Source organism: Alexandromys fortis, unplaced genomic scaffold (assembly GCF_014885135.2).
Source record: "Alexandromys fortis isolate MF-2015 unplaced genomic scaffold, M_Fortis_MF-2015_v1.1 scaffold_101, whole genome shotgun sequence".
NCBI lineage: Eukaryota > Metazoa > Chordata > Mammalia > Rodentia > Cricetidae > Alexandromys > Alexandromys fortis.
In genome coordinates this window covers 1,455,216-1,473,237 of record NW_026067983.1, presented here as the reverse complement: position 1 = coordinate 1,473,237, position 18,022 = coordinate 1,455,216, and the positions used below count along the sequence as shown (strand labels likewise).

General features: G+C 45.4%; 1 protein-coding gene across 1 annotated transcript in view; it reads left to right on the top strand.

Annotated features, from left to right (window-relative positions):
* The window catches only part of Bzw2 (basic leucine zipper and W2 domains 2), a 49,542-nt gene extending 41,811 nt beyond the window's left edge, over positions 1 to 7,731 (top strand). Inside the window, exons 11-12 of the mRNA XM_050158716.1 lie at positions 6,204 to 6,326; positions 7,263 to 7,731. Coding sequence (XP_050014673.1) covers positions 6,204 to 6,326; positions 7,263 to 7,291 — 152 coding nt within the window. The 3' untranslated portion in view covers positions 7,292 to 7,731. The remainder of the gene's footprint in view (positions 1 to 6,203; positions 6,327 to 7,262) is intronic.
* Positions 7,732 to 18,022: the final 10,291 nt, after the last annotated feature.

Sequence of the window (18,022 nt, the reverse complement as noted above, 5' to 3'; positions counted from 1 at the left end):
ACATCTGTAGGCAAAACCATCAGTTGAAGAAAATGATTTTTTAAAAAAAAATTCAGGTTCTGCTGCGAGTCCACCTACCCAGCAGCTCCTCTGCCCGCCAGTGCCACATCTGACTCACCTAACACAGTGCAAAGCTTGAGGGACAAGCGGGTTCCCTCTTTCTGGGTTTCACTTGCTTTCTGACCCAGCGCTGTGCCCTGTCTTCTCCCCCAACCCACTGCTGCCTCCATAACCGAACAGTCTCCAGAGTTTTCTATCAGAGGCATCATAGTTAATTTCTCCATAAGAACCCCTGTTTCGGGGCTGGAGAGATTCGGGGCTCAGTGGTTAAGAGCACAGGCTGCTCTTCCAGAGGTCCTGAGTTCAGTTCCCAGCAACCACATGGAGGCTCATACCCGTCTATGTGGGATCTGATGCCTTCCTCTGGGATAAAGGTGTACATGTAGATGGAACACTCACACATAAAATAAAGTAAATAAATCTCTAAAAGGAAAAAAACCCTATTTCATTATTTTATAATTCACACTCAAAGAAAAGGAAAAAGAAATGACTTGTTATTGGGAATGGCTTCGTCATGGTTAATCTATATTACATCTTTTTGTACTGCTGTAACCACAGTACCCGACAAAGGAACAGCTTGTAGAAAGAAACCTTCATTTGGGAAAATGGTTGCAGTGGTTTCAGCCCATGGCTACAGGCATGTGGAGCTGTTCACGGGAAGCCAGAGTGAGGCCAGGACGGGAGCTGGGTTTCACCTTCGGAGGCCCACTCTGAGGGACTTACCTTGCCATCCTTCCCCACCTACAAAAGGCTCTGCAGCCCGTAATAGAGCCACGAGATGGGAGACAAGCTTTCCAAACGTGAGTCTTTGGATTCGGAACTAACAGCGTGTGAGTGGCACCTGAACCGCTGACGCCCTTCGGAATTCGCTGTGCCTATCGATGCCAGCATCCTTCCCCACTAGGCTCCTCATAGCAGCTCATGGCAGGAAGTAAAGATGACCACTTCACTTACTAGTTTCCGGTCCCAAATGCCGAGGGACAGTGATCTGAAATTATAAATTTACCCAGAAAATAAAAGGCAGAGGTAGCAGCTCTGAGTCATGTCTGTCAGGAACGGCACCAGCATCACGTTTATTTTGCTGGTTTGAAGGGAAATCAGAAAGAAAACTTTTCTTAGTAGGGACCTGAAGATAAGTCACTGAGATGTTAATTATTATTTTTAGGTGATTTGTTAATTTTCCATGAGCCTAATTATACATACAGCCTATTTTCTTAGGTAGAATATTGCACGTTTCCTCTTGAGACCATCCCCTGGAGGATGGATGCTCCTACCACCATTAAGATCGTTGCTAGGTTACCGTGCTTATTTTTTACTTGTAATCGGTGTTTCACTTGTACGGCGGGAGGTTATGTGCTTCATTCGTTTCTATGGGGATGTAGATGTTTTTGTTTTGTTTCACGTCCACCCTCGACCAGCAAGGAAAAACGCAACACCCGGAGCTCTTCTTGCAGCAGTTTTCAGGACTTTATTCACAGCAATCTATCTCCTTCTCCTTCTCCCNTCCCCCCTTACCCCCTCTCCCCCCCTCCCTCCCTCCCTCCCTCCCTCCCTCCCTCTCTCTCTCTCTCTCTCTCTCTCTCCTCTCTCCTCTCTCCTCTCTCCCCGGGCAAACCTCTCCCAGCATGGCTGCCAATCCCGGATTGCCAGGTGGGCACTGCCCATAGGCCCACGCATATGCAAGCAGCTGATGATCATTGCGTGATCAGGCATGAGTCAGACTTTAGCCATAGGAGTTGATTATACATCTCCATCAGGTGTGATTCCATGCAGCTCGCTACAGTTTTGTGCCCAGAAAGCCTAGATGAAGAGTGAGTGTGAAGTTGTTCTCTCTGCCCGACTCTGAGTGTGACACTCACCTGGAGGACTTGCTGAAATGCAGGCTAAGGTGTCAGAGAGATGGATCCGCAGTTGGTGCTTCCTGCCGAGGGCTGGGGTTTGGTTCCCAGCTGATTGTCCTCTAACTTCACCTCCAGGGGGTCCCACGCCTCTGGTTTCTGGGAGGCCTTTTATTTTTTTCTTTTGAGGGGTGAGGTCCCCCAGTATCCATGGTGTCCAGGAACCTTCTGTGAAGAAGACCAGGCTAGCTTTGAATTCACAGAGATTTCCCCCTGGCTCTGCCTCCCAAGTGCTGAGAGAGGAAAGATGGCTTCCACCATACCAGGCTTCATTTTCTCATTACAGAAACCTCATACGTTAAACCCTGTGTCTTATACAACTATTTCTAGAATGGTTTCTTATTCTCGTTTTCTTCTTTCTTTCTTCTTTCTTTCTCTCTTCCTTTAGAGAAAAAGTGAACACCCATCTCAGGAGATACTTCCCAGCATTCCTAGGGAAAATTATTTTTTGACCTGTGTCCCTATGCGACACTCCCAGTGTATAATTCTGATTTTTTTTCTAAGTTTCTGGTGGCATAGTTTTAGACCTTACTGTATAAATAACATGTTGTAAAGCTAAATAGTTCTCAGCCTCTTTATTCTGCCTCTGTGTTTGTCTATTTGTGAAGTGAACCCATGCTATCTGGCCTCCCTTTTGTTCAGTGCTGGGAATTACATAGACAGAGGAGCTCCCCACTTCCTAAGCTGCAGGATGGAAGGAAAATATATTATCTAGCCCGAGGGAATACCATAAGTTTGTAATTTTAACAAACCCGTCTTCCACATTTCCATAATAGGATAAAAATATCCCTTCCTTTCTCCATTCCTCGGGAGTTCTTTTTAAAACCTAAACCTGGTGTCTTTTGCCTGCAATTCCAGCTTTACAAGGTGGCTAAGGTGGGAGGAGGCAAGGCCAGCCTGGGCTAGAGAGTAAAACCTTCTATCAGAAAGATACTTACTACATGTACCAGGCTTGGAGCCCTGAGCTCACAGAGATAGCCTGCCTTTCTGTCCCTCGGTCTGGGATTAAAGGTGCCACACCTGAAGTGTTGTATGCTGACGCCCTCCAAGGCCAAAGACTGGATTCCCATGGAGGAGTACAGGTGGTCATGAGCTACCCCTTTAAGGTACCAAAAGGACCTTAAGGGGCAGGGGCAGAGAGACATTGAGCTATTTCTCCAGCTTCCCTTCAACTTTTTATTTTTGGTTTTTCGAGACAGGGTTTCTCTGTGGCTTTGGAGCCTGTCCTGGAACTAGCTCTGTAGACCAGGCTGGTCTCGAACTCACAGAGATCTGCCTGCCTCTGCCTCCCGAGTGCTGGGATTAAAGGCGTGCGCCACCATCGCCCGGCCCCTTCAACTTTTTCATAACCAGGTATGCCTAACTGTCCCAGGCAGTGGCTTTAGTTCTTTTTTTACTGCCTAGTGCTAGAAATTTGATCTTTCAACAAATGTTCACTAATAAGTGGGGTTCTTTTTGTTTGTTCTTATTTTTGTTTTTGTTTCTCCAGACAGGGTTTCTTTGTCTAGCCCTGTCCATCTTGAAACTCACTCTATAGATCTGCCTGCCTCTGCCTCGGGGGTGCTGGTATTAAAGACTTACATATGGGGTTCTTAACATCTCAGAATTCTCTGTTGTACCGTTGTGTGCTTTTAGCAGACTGTATTTGATGTGGTTTTGCCAGTCTTTAGATGTCATTTCCATCCCTGTCACTGACACACGTTGCCCTCTGTGGGGTGAGAGAACACTGGTGTGAGCTCTGCCTGGAAAGGCCCGCAAGCAGGGCCTCTGAGTGGTGGGTGAAATCGGCTGCCTTGCTCACGGGTGTGATCCCCATTGGTTAATGTGTGGAAAGGGTGCAGTTTCTACTTGTATCTTTATCACTTGTCCGTATTTGTTGTGTCTTGTATCAACCTATTTCTATAATAAAAGTAGTTGAGGGAGAGAGACAAAAGGACAAACTACATATGGCTAGACATCTATGCTGAGAATTCTTGCATTCCTGGAGGATTAGTGATCAAAGGAGCTAGGAAAATACTGAAATCTAAGTCACAGGTGCCTTAAAGACAGTGTACCAGGAACAAGGGAACTTAGCACCCCTAATTAGTATTCTTGAAAATTCTTGTATAGCAACATGTCTCCTCCTGGGGTCATAACCACCTGACTGATGGAGGTGACACCTGTTCGCTAAACCAGCCACACTGTTTATTTATTTTAAATGCCTGGGTGTTGTGTCTGTATGTTTTGTACACCATATGCATGTGTGGTTCCCATGGAAGCCAGAAGAGGTCGTTCTCTCTTCTGGGACTGGAGTTACAGATGACTGCTAACAGCCACATGGGTACTGAGAATTGAACCTGGATCCTCTGGAAGATCAGCCAGGGCTTTTAACCACTTGGCCATCTCTCCAGTGTCCCCATCCCCATTTCTTCAGCTTAATCCAAGAGCCCTTTCTAAATGCCTGGTGGGTTTTTTTTTAAAGGAAAGTAAAACTAAATGCTTTTGTTATGAAAAGGTACTGGTGTTTTAAATAGATGTCATATTAAATAATTCCTGTGATATTTATCAATAAAAATTACTTTTAATTGCAAATGTGTTGTTAGAATGATGCATGGATTTTACATCTATTTATCAGTACATGTAAGGGAATAGACTCTTAAGGGGGACACAGTCCCAAAAGACAATTCATTAGGCCTCTGGCAGAGTTTGTAGGCTGTTATTTTCATATTTCCCTGTCCTTAAGTGTCCTCCATTCACGATAACTTAATGGCGTGCCATTTACAATTTTAGATAAAAGGCACTTAACACTTCCGCTGTGTCTCTCTTCCTGTGGCCCTGGGGAAGTCCTGCACTGTGACATGGACTATTATACTCTAGCATGTAATAACTGAATGATGGCGTGTGGTGTGGAAGGTCAGTTGTCTGTCCATCCTGTCCCTGCGCTCATCTTTGCTTGCTGGCATCATCATGCACCCTGCCTTCATCTTTTCTAATTGCCATTTCTCCTTAACAGACAGAAAAGGGAAATCCGCTTTAGAAGAGCAGATAGCCATTTGGTTGTTCCTTGTTTTATGAGACCAGGCCCTGTGTGGGCTGACGAGTTTAGCATTCGGAGCTATTCCTAACAGCTTCCAGCTCCTAGGCTCGCGTGTCTGTGCCTCATAAATGAGGCTGCACCTTAAGCAGGATGTGGTAGAGCTTGTAAGGGCATGATGTGGGAGTGTCATATATCAATCTGTTGATTTCATTGGTTAAGCAATAAAGAAACTGCTTGGCTGGCCCTGATAGGTTAAAACATAGGTAGGAGGAGTAAACAGAATAGGATGCTAGGAGGAAGAGGAAGTGAGCTCAGACTCTGCTCTGCTCCCGGAGAGACCCGACAGCTCTGCTCTGGAGCAGAGATGCCATGCTCCCCTCGCGATAGCTCTGCTCTCTGAGGCAGAGGCATCAGACCAGGATGGACGTAGGCTAGATATCTTCACAGTAAGCACACCTTGGGGTGCTACATACCTTGTTAGAAATGGGCTAGTCCAGGTGCGAGAGTTAGCCTAGAAGAGGCTAGATAGAAATTGGCCAGGCAGTGCTTCAATGAATACAGTTTGTGTGTTGTTATTTCAGGCATGAGCTAGCAGGCGGCTGGGGTGCTGGGGACGCAGCCCCGCCACTCCTATTTCAACAAGGGCATGGTTTTCTAAAATATTGGAATTGCGGATCCATTTGTTAAAGAGATTTCCTTGCCCCAGTGCTGACCTGCGTGGCTTGCACTGTCTCCTGTGGATGTGGTTGCAATCACTGTCACCAAGAGGACATTCTGTTCTACTCAGAAATGAGGAGAGAGAGAGAGAGAGAGAGAGAGAGAGAGAGAGAGAGAGAGAGAGAGAGAGAGATGATTCTAACGGAGGCGAGAAGAGGAAGTCGAGTGTCCTCTGTCAGGTTTTACCCCAAAGTAGAGGCTCATGTTTTCTCATTGGCACTGTAGGATTCAACAAACCACAGCAATTCTGTGTCCCCCCCCCCCCCCAGACCCTTGGAGCTGGGCAGCCGTCCTCCTGTACACACACACACACACACACACACATCCTTGGAGCCAGCGTTGTAAGCATATTCTGGACACAGATCCATGCTGATATCTGAATCCTTGTCCTCATGAATGTCCAGAAAATGCTCCTAACTCCCTTGCCACCTCTCCAGAACCGCCCCCACACTGAGTTTTTTTTAAGCATGGCATCCCTGTTGTAACTTGGCAATCTTGCTTTCTGACTGCAGCCGACGTTCTGAGCGAAGAAGCCATCCTCAAGTGGTATAAAGAAGCACACGCCGCCAAAGGCAAAAGTGTCTTTCTCGACCAGATGAAGAAATTCGTGGAGTGGCTCCAAAATGCAGAAGAAGGTAGACTTCATTTGACAACTCTGAGGGTCACTGGACAAACACTTGGTCACTGTATTTCAGGTCACCTCCCCCTCGCTTTCCTTAACATTTTTAATGTGCCTTCATAGATAAGCTTTTTTATTTTGCCTACATCTAAAGGCAAGGTAATACATATTTTTTAAAGAATTAAAAAGGAAGGAACTCAGGTTATCCACTTGGTGGACTATGGCGAGGATGAAATGGTGGGGCTTAGCCACACACGGTGTGATTAGTGGGGTTTCCGCCCCTTCAGGTGAGCCGTGCTGGAGACAGAAGCACAGCGTGAAAGCTTGCCTTAGAATCAAAGGTTAAGCTCCTCAGTGATGCGTGTGGGCTCTTTGCATTGTTAGAAGGCCAAAGTTCACTGGGAAGCAAAAGTTACAGAGGGTGTTTGATCTGCTCTTAGGCTTTGCCTAATGAATACATGGTAAAAATGTCCCAGGCTGACTGTAGTCATATTTTGTTTGTAATCTAACAAATAAGGTTGCAGAGCTGAGCCAAGTACCCCTTAGAGGCCAGGCGGTGGTGGCGCACACCTTTAATCCCAGCACTCAGACAGAGGCCGGCAGACCTCTGTGAGTTCAAGGCCACCCTGAGCCACACAAAATTGATCCAGTCTAAAAGACAAACAGGTGGTGGCACACAGCTTCGATCCCAGCACTGGGGAGGAGGAGACAGAAAGGGATGTAAGGTGGGAGGGAGGAGACGGGAGAGCAGATGCAGTCTGGAGATGCACTGTGAGGGGTCCTAGAGACAGTCAGTTAAAAGGTCTGTCTAGTAGCTGGCCACTCTGCTTCTCTGAGTTAGATTGCAACAAAATATCACTACAGCCCACAGCATTGGCTGCTCATTAGAAGTTCATCCATAACCTCACTTAAGGGAGCCTGATAATAAAAATTCCCTTTCTTTCTCTCCTAGAATCCGAATCAGAAGGTGAAGAAAACTAAATGTCACAAGCACACTGCCTAACTCCACACTTTGCGGAAGGGTCTGCTGGAGCATTGGGGGAGGGAAACTCGGCTTCTGTTTTACCAAGGAAATAAATAATAGGCAGCGAGGCCTCCCTGCTCGGAGCTCGGAGGGGAAGGGGTTTTCATTTCTGTTTTGTTTAAACTGAGCCCTGAGGCATCAGCTAAGACACTTGGGACTCTACCTCTCGCTGTATGCTAACTAAAGCCATTCACCAAGGGGTCAGGTAGGAACCTGAAGCTCAATACTCATTTGACCCCTTTTTTTAGCTGTATTTTCAGGTATCGCGTGAACGCCCCACTGCTGTCTGTATCACAGGGCCATTTCAATAGTTGTGTTTCTTCCGCTCGTGGATGTGATTTGACAAACCAGTTTTTTTTTTTTTTTAAAAAAAAAAATAAATGGCTTTTTAAAAATCCTTGCGTTTTATGCTCAGAGTTCTTTTCGTTTACCGGTGTAGTAGGGATGGAGACGCCATGACCACAGCTACCTATCATCGGGGCCGGCTTACAGTTTAGAGGTTTAGCCCATTGTCATGGTGCAGAAGGGGAAGCTGAGAGTTCTGGGTCTGCATCTGAATCTAGCAGGGAGAAAGAGTGCCACACTGTGTAGCTAGAGCATCTGAGACCAAAGCCTGCCCCCCAGTGACACACTTCCTCCAACAAGGCCACACCTCCTAGTAGTGTCACTGTCTGTGGGGACCATTTTCTATCGGGACACCGCAGGGTGTGTGTGAGGGCGTCCAACCCAGGCCTCAGGTGTAGAACCTGGCAGGCACCTTCACCTGTTCAGCCAGCTCCCAGCCGCCCCCCCCCCAATCTCCTAGCCTCCCCTGCTCCCCCCCCCCGACTTTTTATTTCCTCACATTACTCCCTAACACAGGTGACATAATTTTTTCCTATCCAAACATTAAATGGTTACATTTCTTATCTATGAGACCTACTGTGTCTAGAAAGCTATGACCCCAGCATTTCAAGGGCTGAAGGACAGTTTGGGCCACACCATGAGCTTCAGGCTATCGTGGACTAGAGTATAAGACCCTATTCCAAATACTTTAGTTGGGGGGTGGGACCTTAGTCTGTTCTTTCGGTCCTCTTCATGGTGAAATGGAAATTAACCCCGATAGTGTGCCAGTAACATCTCAGAAGTTACTACAGTTGTTAAATATATAGTGCTGGAGCCCACAAGACTGAACAGCAAGTACAGCTGAAGACCAGTAGACAGATCCACGGGGAGTGTATATACATTCCAGATGGAGAAGCCGATTGCAGAGCTTCAGGAACGCCTGTCTTCTGGATAGTCACTGTCAGTTCTGTAGAAATCGCGTGAAATCCTGACCTCCCTTCCAGAATACCCCAGCAGTGTATACATCATTCATTAAGCCTGACTTCTCCTGTACTGGCAACCGGATACATTTCCACACCATGAAGCCCTGTGTGAAAATATTCACGCAGTTAAACCTTTGTTCTCCTAGTCAGCTCTACACAAAGCTAATCCTCCACAGCTATCTATTGACAGGACTCGCTGACAAGAAAGGAGCCCTAAGCAGGAGGCTCTGAGCAGAAAGACAATCTGGGGCCTACTGATAAACAGGTCTGGGTGCCCCCAATTCTCTAACAGCTGATTCAGGAAGGTGTAATCTACTGGCCTTTTGCTCTGACCTAACAAGCTATTAATATTCTGTATTTACCCTTCACCTTGGTTTCAATTAACCTCAAATCATAGCCCAGGAAATTAACTGTTTCTGCCTTTACCCCTAGAGATACAGGAAATAGGTTTGAGTCACCAAAGCAGCGTCAGAGACATTAATTCTCACCTGGATGCTGGCAGGCACCCTGCTGGAGATGGAAGCAGTTTCCATAGCGATTCCTATTAATTCAGACAGCTACATGCTGATGCAAATCAAGCACCTCGCCTTCCTCCGGAGCCGGAGCCCGGGGTTGCCATGGTTACCAATGCTGTGTTCCCTTCGGGGGATGGAAACGGAAATGCTCAGAGCACAGCGGCGCTGCTGCGTTCCCCATGACTGTTTGTCGCAGACGTCTCCCTTAAAAGTCAATTAGTGCACGAAAACTTAGAACTTGGTGTGAATTCTTAATCCTCCCAACAACATCTGCCGGGGAGCTTCACAGCCAAGTCCTCTCTGAGCCGCTAGGCTCCTCCTGGCCAGTTTCAGCCGGTTTCATGCTTGTTAACTGTATATGGAAACGTGTGCGTGGGTAGAAGAGCAAGAAACATCAGAGAACATTGGAGAGGACACAAAAGAATAAGTGAGGCGTGATAAAAAGACTACATGAACTAATGTAGTTTCCCTCAGACCTAATTAGCCAGTTTTCTCCTGCTATAGCAAATCTTGCTCAACCCTGAGAGGTTTGATGGGCTTAACCCCAAAATAAACCTCGACAATATGGTTCCATGTTACTTGTATTGTCCTTGTGTCTGTTTCTTTCCTGCGAGCTGAAAGAAGTGTACATGTTAAGGGGTATGTTTGTACTCGTATGTACTCCGGTGGTTTTAGTCTCCGAGGAGTCTGTTCTCAGTGGTAACAATGTAATAAGTCTGACCATTTCAGAAGCGCTGTAGCCTTTACTCTTGAAAAACATAAAGTGCTTTTGCTGTCAAGGCAAGGGAAGGTCCAAGAAGACAAAAGTGCTACAGAGACAGTTGAAACAAAATGAGGATGCACCGCTAAATGGTATAAAACCTTTCTTCTCCTGTTTGGTCAGGCAGTATATTCGCTGCTGGTTCTCTAAGATCCTCCAGAGGGACAGAACTAAGGGGATGAAAATATAGAGAGATATTACAATTTAGTAAGTTTTTAAATAGTAACTGAGATGTTGAGAAGCCAGTATTCGGCCATGAGGCTGGGTTGTTAGCAGTTGGAATGGTTCCAAAATAGCTGTCTGTCACTGAGGGGTGCTTGCCCATGGTCACTTAGTCTGCCTTTCCCTGTGCTGAGACTCCAGAATTCCCTGGAGAAACGCTGGTCTGTAAGCAAAGCAATCAGCAGCAATGATGGCACACATCAGCTAGGCAGCCTTTTTAAGTCTGGGCTCCTGTCAGAAGGTGCCACCCACAATTGGGGAGGGGCTTCCCCATCAATCAGGACTGTTCTTCCAGCAGGTTTCCTACTCGGGTGAGTCTAATGTGGCCAGTTGACCTTAAAACGAAGCAGAATAAACTGCCTTGCAGGTGAGAAGAAAGTGTGGTGTTCCTTGGGTTTTGTATGTGTATGTGTGTTTCACCTGCATATATACCTATACATAGCATGATTGTGGTGTCAACGGAGGGCAACTGGAATCATGGACAGTGTGTATCACACTGTGGGTACTTGAATTGAACCCGTCAGTCTTCTGGAAGAGGACCCAGTGCTCTTAACTCCATTCCTGTGATAATCTTCTCTTATTACATTGTGCATGTGTGTGTGTGTGTGGATGCTTGCATATGCATGTGCCTGTGCACACATCCTCATCCTACTCATATAGAGGTCAAAGGCCAACTTGGCAGCAAACTCAGCGCTCTCTTTTCACAGATGTGGGCCCCAGGGATTGAATTAGGTCACAGGCTTGATGCAGGTGTACCCACTGAGCCATCTTGCCCTAGAATCTGATATTTTTAGAGGACCGTTCTTTAAGGGAGGGGGAAAAAGGCAAAGGAAGAAAGTTCCTGGTTTCTTCCAGACCACCATCAATTTACAGAAATCTCTATTATCTTCCTTCCTCCCCACATACATGAGAAGGATGTGAGAGTAAAATGGTAGTCACATCATAGAGCCTGTAGTGATGTTTTTGTTTTCCAAGACAGGGTTTTTTTCTGTAACAGGCTGGTCTGTTCTGGAACGTGCTCTGTAAACCAGGCTGGCCTCAAACTCACAGAGATCTACTTGCCTCTGCCTCCCGAGTGCTGGGATTAAAGGTGTGAGCCATCTCACCCAACAGTTTTCCTTGGTTTCTTGATACCTTGTTTTGCTGTTCTTTGTGCTCAGCTAGTTTCTGGTATCTGATTAAGGAAACAGAATTGCTCTACCAGGCATCACAGCCAACTCCTTCAGCATGAGTTCATGAACAGGAATGAACGCTGTCAGTGCTAGGAATTGAACCCAAAGACTGGTTACTCCAGGCAGCTGCTCTACATAGCCCGACGCCTTTTCACTTACACTTTTATTACATGTATTTAATTATGGGGAGGGGGCACATGAGTCCTATGTGTATGTGTGTATACACATGAATATGTGTGAAGGTCATGGGACCAGTTGTGGGAGTGGGTTCTCTTCATTTACCGTGCAGGCCCATGGGATCAAACTCGGGCCATGGGACTTGGCCACAAGAGCCTGTAATTCATAAGCCATCTCCCCAGTTGACACTTGTATTTTGAGACAGTCCTTCTCTTAGCTGCTCAGGCTGGCTTCGAGCTTTCAGTTCTCCCATTTGAGCCTCCCATATCCCACTGAGATTATTATTTTTTACTAATAATTAAGAAGTATAACTTTGGAGCATGTACTTGCCTTCATACTTGTCATTAAACAAAGAAAACAGCCAAGCCTAGTGGTTTGTGCCTGTCATCTTGACACTCAGAGAGCCGAGGCAGGAAGGATCAACCAGGCTGGCATATGAGTTTCAGAGCAGTCAGACCTCCAGGATGCAACTACCTAAGGAGAGGGGATGAGAGGGCAGGGGGGACAGAGAGGAAAGGACGGTAGGGAGGACAGAAGAGAAGGGAAGAGGGGAAGAGAGGAGAGGGGAAGGGAAGACAAAGGAGAAGGGAAGGAAAGAAGAAAGAAAATACTGTTTCCTTCTCTGAAAGGGCATTCATATTTTATGTGGACTGAACAGGCTGTCCAAATAAAAGAAAACACAACTTGCTGTTACTTCAGTGGTTAGCGTTTCTTGCGGGCATTTGCTGCTTGTGAGTGATGGAGAGAGATGAACCTGGATGTGCTTGCCTTGAGCTAGAAGCCGGCCCACTAATTAGTTGTTTAGCTAATGAGTAAGTCACTTAACACTGGTATTTACTTTGCTTGATTGTAAAATAAGGGCCTAGAGAAGATCCATTCTTAAACAGTGACTGCGATGCCCAGAAAGCAGCCTGCGTTGCCACCCCTCAGGCCTCATCCGGAGCCACCCTGGGGACTGAGAGTCTGACTCAGCCGGGGCAGGCCTCAGGTTGGCTTTCTCCAGCAAGTCCTGGGTCTTACTGGAGGCTCCACTCTGTGGGCTCAGTGGTCTCCAAGATCTAAGCTTTGGCAGACCTTTTGAAGCCCTTAGCTTCAGCCAAGGGAGTCAGGGATGGGATTATAAGAGGTCTTGCCAGCCACACAGATGCTGTGTATCCTAGGTCAGCCCCTGCTGTACCAAGTGACTGTCTCTAAAACAATCTTAAGAGGAACAGGGAAGAGGTAAAACCCCTTGAGTACATCCTAGTCTTCTCCTCGGCATTCTCTTCCTTTAGCACAGAGACTCTGTAGGCTTGCTGAGGATGGTCCAGACAGGCAGCATCAAAATCACCTGGAAGCCAGCTCAAAATGCAGGCTGCCAGCAACCACTCCCGACATCGCAGTCAGTTACTGACTCTGAATTCTGAGGTGTGATGGGCTTGAAAACAGGATCTTAGATGTCACCCCATCTTGGACACATCCCCAAAGAGCCAGAAGAGCAACAGACAATTAAAACAGAGACAGGCTCAGGTACCGTAACAAGTAAGGGTCTGGGGAGGTGGCATATTTCACTTCCTGGAAGGATGATTCAAAACCGAAGGACAGAGTGAAGGAGAAAGACAGGGACAACACAAAAAATGTCTCTGGGAACAAGGTGACCTGGCATCTTTCTGCAGCTCTCAGCTGACGTCAGGTGGTGGCTGTTGGTGTCCTGAGGCTGTGACTCAGCCTGCGCTGAGAAATAGCTGATAATATATTCAGGTTTATTACTATTACTATTATTACTACTGTTCCATGTGTTCAGTGTTCAACCATCACTCACAAGACGAGGTTTTAAAATGCAGTGACTGTGACTTGCCGGGCAGAGGTGACGCACACCTTTAAGCCCAGAACTCGGGAGACAAAGGTAGGCGGATCTTTCTTGAGTTCGAGGCCAGCCTGGTCTACAGAGTGAATTCCAGGACAATCAGGTCTACACAAAGAAGCCCTATCTCAAAAAAAAAAAAAAAATTAAAAATAAAAAAGAAGAAATAAGTAAATAAAATACAGTGACTCTTTGATGAATATCTGCAATGTATTGCAAAGAAAAATCTAGATAAGAGCAGGGAGGAACATGAGTGGAGGATAGATGGTTTGTACATGTGAATTTGTTACAGTTGTGCACTGTGCTTGCTTTAGACATGAAATAATATTCAAGTCTGGACACTCTGCTGAAACTAAAGAGTAACTCTAATAGGGACAAATCTGTAAGTCATGAAGGCATGCAGTAGAATCCACTGCAGATTAAACTGAAAATGTGAAAATTATGTGCATACAGGAAGATTACAGAGAACTCGTGTGAGATATGAAACTTCTAAGAGAAGCAGGCAGCCTTTAGCTGTGAGAGCACCCCAAATTTCCCTGACAAGCCTGCTCACAAAATGACCTAGAGCCCGGCGTCACCTCTGTTGCAGCGCGAGGTGCTGCAGAGGTCAGAGTCAGAGCCCCCTGCCAGCATCTTGGTTTTCTCCTGGAGGCGATTATCCTTCCCTTGTACATAGAAACAGACAACGAGAGCGTGAGCAGTAAGGAACGCCAAGAGGAAAGTTTGGGGTTGACACATGTAGATGGAGACTGTGTTTCTGTTTCCCAGCCACCCAGACCCGAATAATCACACAGAAATTATATTAATTACAACACTGTTTGGCCAATGACTCAGGCATATTCCTAGCTATCTCTCACATCTTAAACTAACACGTATCTATTAATCTATGCATCATCATGACACTGTGGCTTACCGGTAATGTTCTGGCGTGTTTCTCCTTTGTCAGCTACATGGCGTCTCCTTGACTCTGCCTATTCTCTCTATATTTCTGTTTGGATGTCCTGCCTGCCTTTACTTTGCTAAGCCATTGACCAAAACAGCTTTATTCATCAACCAATAAAAGCACCGTATACACTGAAAGACATCCCACATCGGATACAATGCAGTGCTGGTTCTGAGAACCAAATCCTTCAACCTGTATCTCAATAACAGGCTTGAATGCTACATGAATGTTTCCAAAAACCAGTGATCTGGTTTCTAATAAACACAACATAATTAGATAACTCACTTTCTATTTCTGCTTTTAGAAATTCAGGTAATTCATCTGAGTTGTCCAATATAATAGCCTGGTAAGGAATGTGGACTAATAGTTTCTATTTGAAAACATTATTTTTCTCCTCTTGACTGACACTTATAAAAGTAAGTTAGAGACCTGGACTAGTGTGATGGATCAGCTTTATCTTAGCCATGCAAGCCTGACAACCCAAGTTCAACCCCAGAGTCCATGTAGAAAAAAAAAAAAAATGCAGGACCCACCTCAGCAAGGTGGAAAAAAGAACCAGTTTCTGAAAGCTGCACACGAACACGGCTCACTCTCAGAACATAAATAAACAATTTCAAAAGAGGATGGAGGAGCCAGGAATAGTGGCGTGAACCTTTAATCCCAGTACCCAGGACATAGAAGCAGGCAGATCTCTGTGAACTCTAGACCAGCCTGATCCACAGAGCAACTCTTAGGCCAACCACAGATACAAGACCCTTCTTTAAAAAAAAAAAAATCTTTTGGCCTGGAGATAGTAATTTAAAACTCAGCAATTAAGATCACTTGTTGATTTTGCTGGGGACCTGGGTGTGGATCACAGTGTAAACAAAGTAAAAATCTTTATTTATTTTTTTTTCCAAGAAAGAGTTTCCAAGAAAGAGTATCCCTGACCATCCTGGAACTATCTCCATAAGCCAGGCTGGCCTCAAACTCACAGAGATCTGTCCGGTTCTGCTTCTTTAGTGCTGGGATTAAAGGTTGCACCACCACTGCCTGGCAAAATCTTTTAAAATTTTTAAAAGAAAATCTTATGGGATGTAATATAGTGATATTTCATTTGTGCTTTAATAAATAAAGCTTGCCTGGAGATCAGAGTAAAACAGCCACCCTGGTCAGTCTTACAGAAACACACCTTTATTCCCAATAGCCACACTAGTTGTCATAGAAACCGAGGCGGAGTGGTGCATGCCTTTAAACCCAGCCCTAGAGAGGAATATAAAACAGAAGAAGACAGCTCTCACACACAGTGTCGTTTTGAGGATTTCTGGAGGCAGGATCGCCATTTTGGACTGAGGTAGAAGTAAGAAACAGTGGCTGGCTGGGTTGCTTTTCTGATCTTCAGGTTGAACCCCAATATCTGTCTCTGGGTTTTTATTAATCGTGCTACAATGGGGTGGTGGCTCAAGGGTTAAATATGAAACATTTGTCACTTTTCAATCCTCAGAAACCAAATGAAAGCCAGGCACGGAAGCACACATCTGTAATCTCAGTGCTCATACAGCAGGATGGACGGCAGAGATTGCAGGATCCCAGAACCCCCAGGCCAGGCAGACCAACATCCATAGCCAGCAACAGTAATAAACAACATAGAAGAGAAGGCCTGACCCCAGGAGTTACCCTCTGTCTTCCATAAGTGCCATGGAAGGTGTGTCCACACTCACACACAGGAACATGCACACACACACATGCAAATATATACATCATACACATAACAAAAAAAAATTTTAACAGGGAGACTTCAGGGCTGAAATACAGCTCACTGGTAGAACATTTTTTTCTAGCATGCCCAAGGCCCTGAGTTTGATGTACAAGACAGGAATAAAATAAAATAATAGTGGTAATAGCAAATACAGTTAACTAAATAAAAACAGCAGGCCTTCAAGAATGTCCAAGCAAATAAAACCAGCTAAATTTAACTTTAGCCAAGTAAGTACCGGCATTTTTAAGAATTAAATACCTACAGCCACACAACTCCACTTTCTAATCAAGCCAACTGCACAATTGCCACCAGCTGAATGTTATCTTCACTTTATCTCTGTCCTTGACTTTCCTGTGTTGGAGCAAAGGATCTATTTCTGGTTTGGAGTCCCCCATTATGGAAAGCATTGTTTGCCCAAATAAACGCTAATAAATTAACCTTTACTGCACCTTGCTTTATTTTTTAAACACACTGAAAAAGTTTTTTAAGTTAAAATATTTTAAAGATTTTTTTCTTTTTTGTAATTTCGCTGGGATGGCTGGATATTACTCACATGTAATCCTAGCATTCATTCCAGTGGTTGCGGCAGGAGGATCACCACAAACTCCAGGTCAGCCTGGGCTGTGTTAGGCACGACCTTGTCTCAAAAACCATCAGGCGCTAGAGAGACAGCTAAGTGGTCGAGACTGCTTACTATGAGCATGACCTGAGTTCAGACTCCAGCACTGACTTAGCAGGCTAGGAATGGTCTTGTAGGCACCCGAAAACCCAGAACTGTGGAGGATAGAAACAACTGAGTCACAGTGGCTTGCTGGCCCCCAACCTTGTCAAAAATCAAGCTCTAGTCTCAGGATGAGACTTTGCCTTACAGGAAGCACGCACATACATACATACATACATACATACATACACATACATAACACACACACATACACATATATAATCCATATGAAGACTGACCGTCGGTTTAAAAAAGAAAAAAAAAACGTATACACATAAAACAGCTTAATTAATTCGCAGCAAATAAAAGCAAAGGAATTTTAAATCATGGATACTTGAGTTCAGCTTGGATTAAATTCAAGCTAAAACCTCATTAGGCAAAGGATTCCAAAGGGAACTGAAATTGCTGGAACACTTGGTTCTGAGCAGGCAGCGGCTGGGAGAGTCACCGCTAGGAGCTGCAGGAGCAGGACGAGGAAGGCGTGCAGGACGAGGAAGGCGTGACCCTTACTTAGTTACCTACTTTCCTAAACTCAGAGTCTCCACCAGTTGGCTAGGAGAGCGGCTCCCTCCTGATGTTCAAATTGTGTATTCTGGGCATATGGATTAGCAGCGAGTTTCATTAACTATGTTCTGGGTATTGCTGACCCAGGACATCATTTGGTTTATGGAAACTAATATTTGTTTTAGAGAGCTGTATTTGTTTGCTTATGGTATGAATGGTGTTTGCCCAAGAGGTTGAAGTCCCTCATCAGTCTTGTGATCTGTGACTTCATTGATCCTGTCATAGCTAACTTGGCCAACTGAAGATAAAGGTTTGAGTCATTCAGGACAGAGTGTCCTGAGCTCTTACTCTATAATACATTGGTTTGCAAGTTCCGCATACACAGAGCTTCTTCTAAGCACAGGTTGGCTGGTCTTGTCTCATTCATCCAGTGTGTATGTGTATGTGTAGGTACCTTCAGAGGCTAAAAGAGGGCTTTTAGTCCCTTGAAGCTGGAGTTTTACAGACATCTGTGGGCCAGCTGGCATGAGTGTGGGGATCAAATCTAGTTCTCATGGCTGGTCAGCAAGTCCTCTTGACTAATGAGTTACTTCTTTAGGCCCATGCAAACTTTCAGAATACCCAATATTTCAAAAAGAGTTGTGACATTTTCAGTATCAGCATGGGGTTTTGGAAGTCCCTCTCCAACTAAATCCTTCAACACCATCAATCACAGGAGCACCCAAGGCATAGTCTATTCAAATCCCAGTCTAGTTTTAACTTTCAACAGCTTCAGAAGAATGAGGT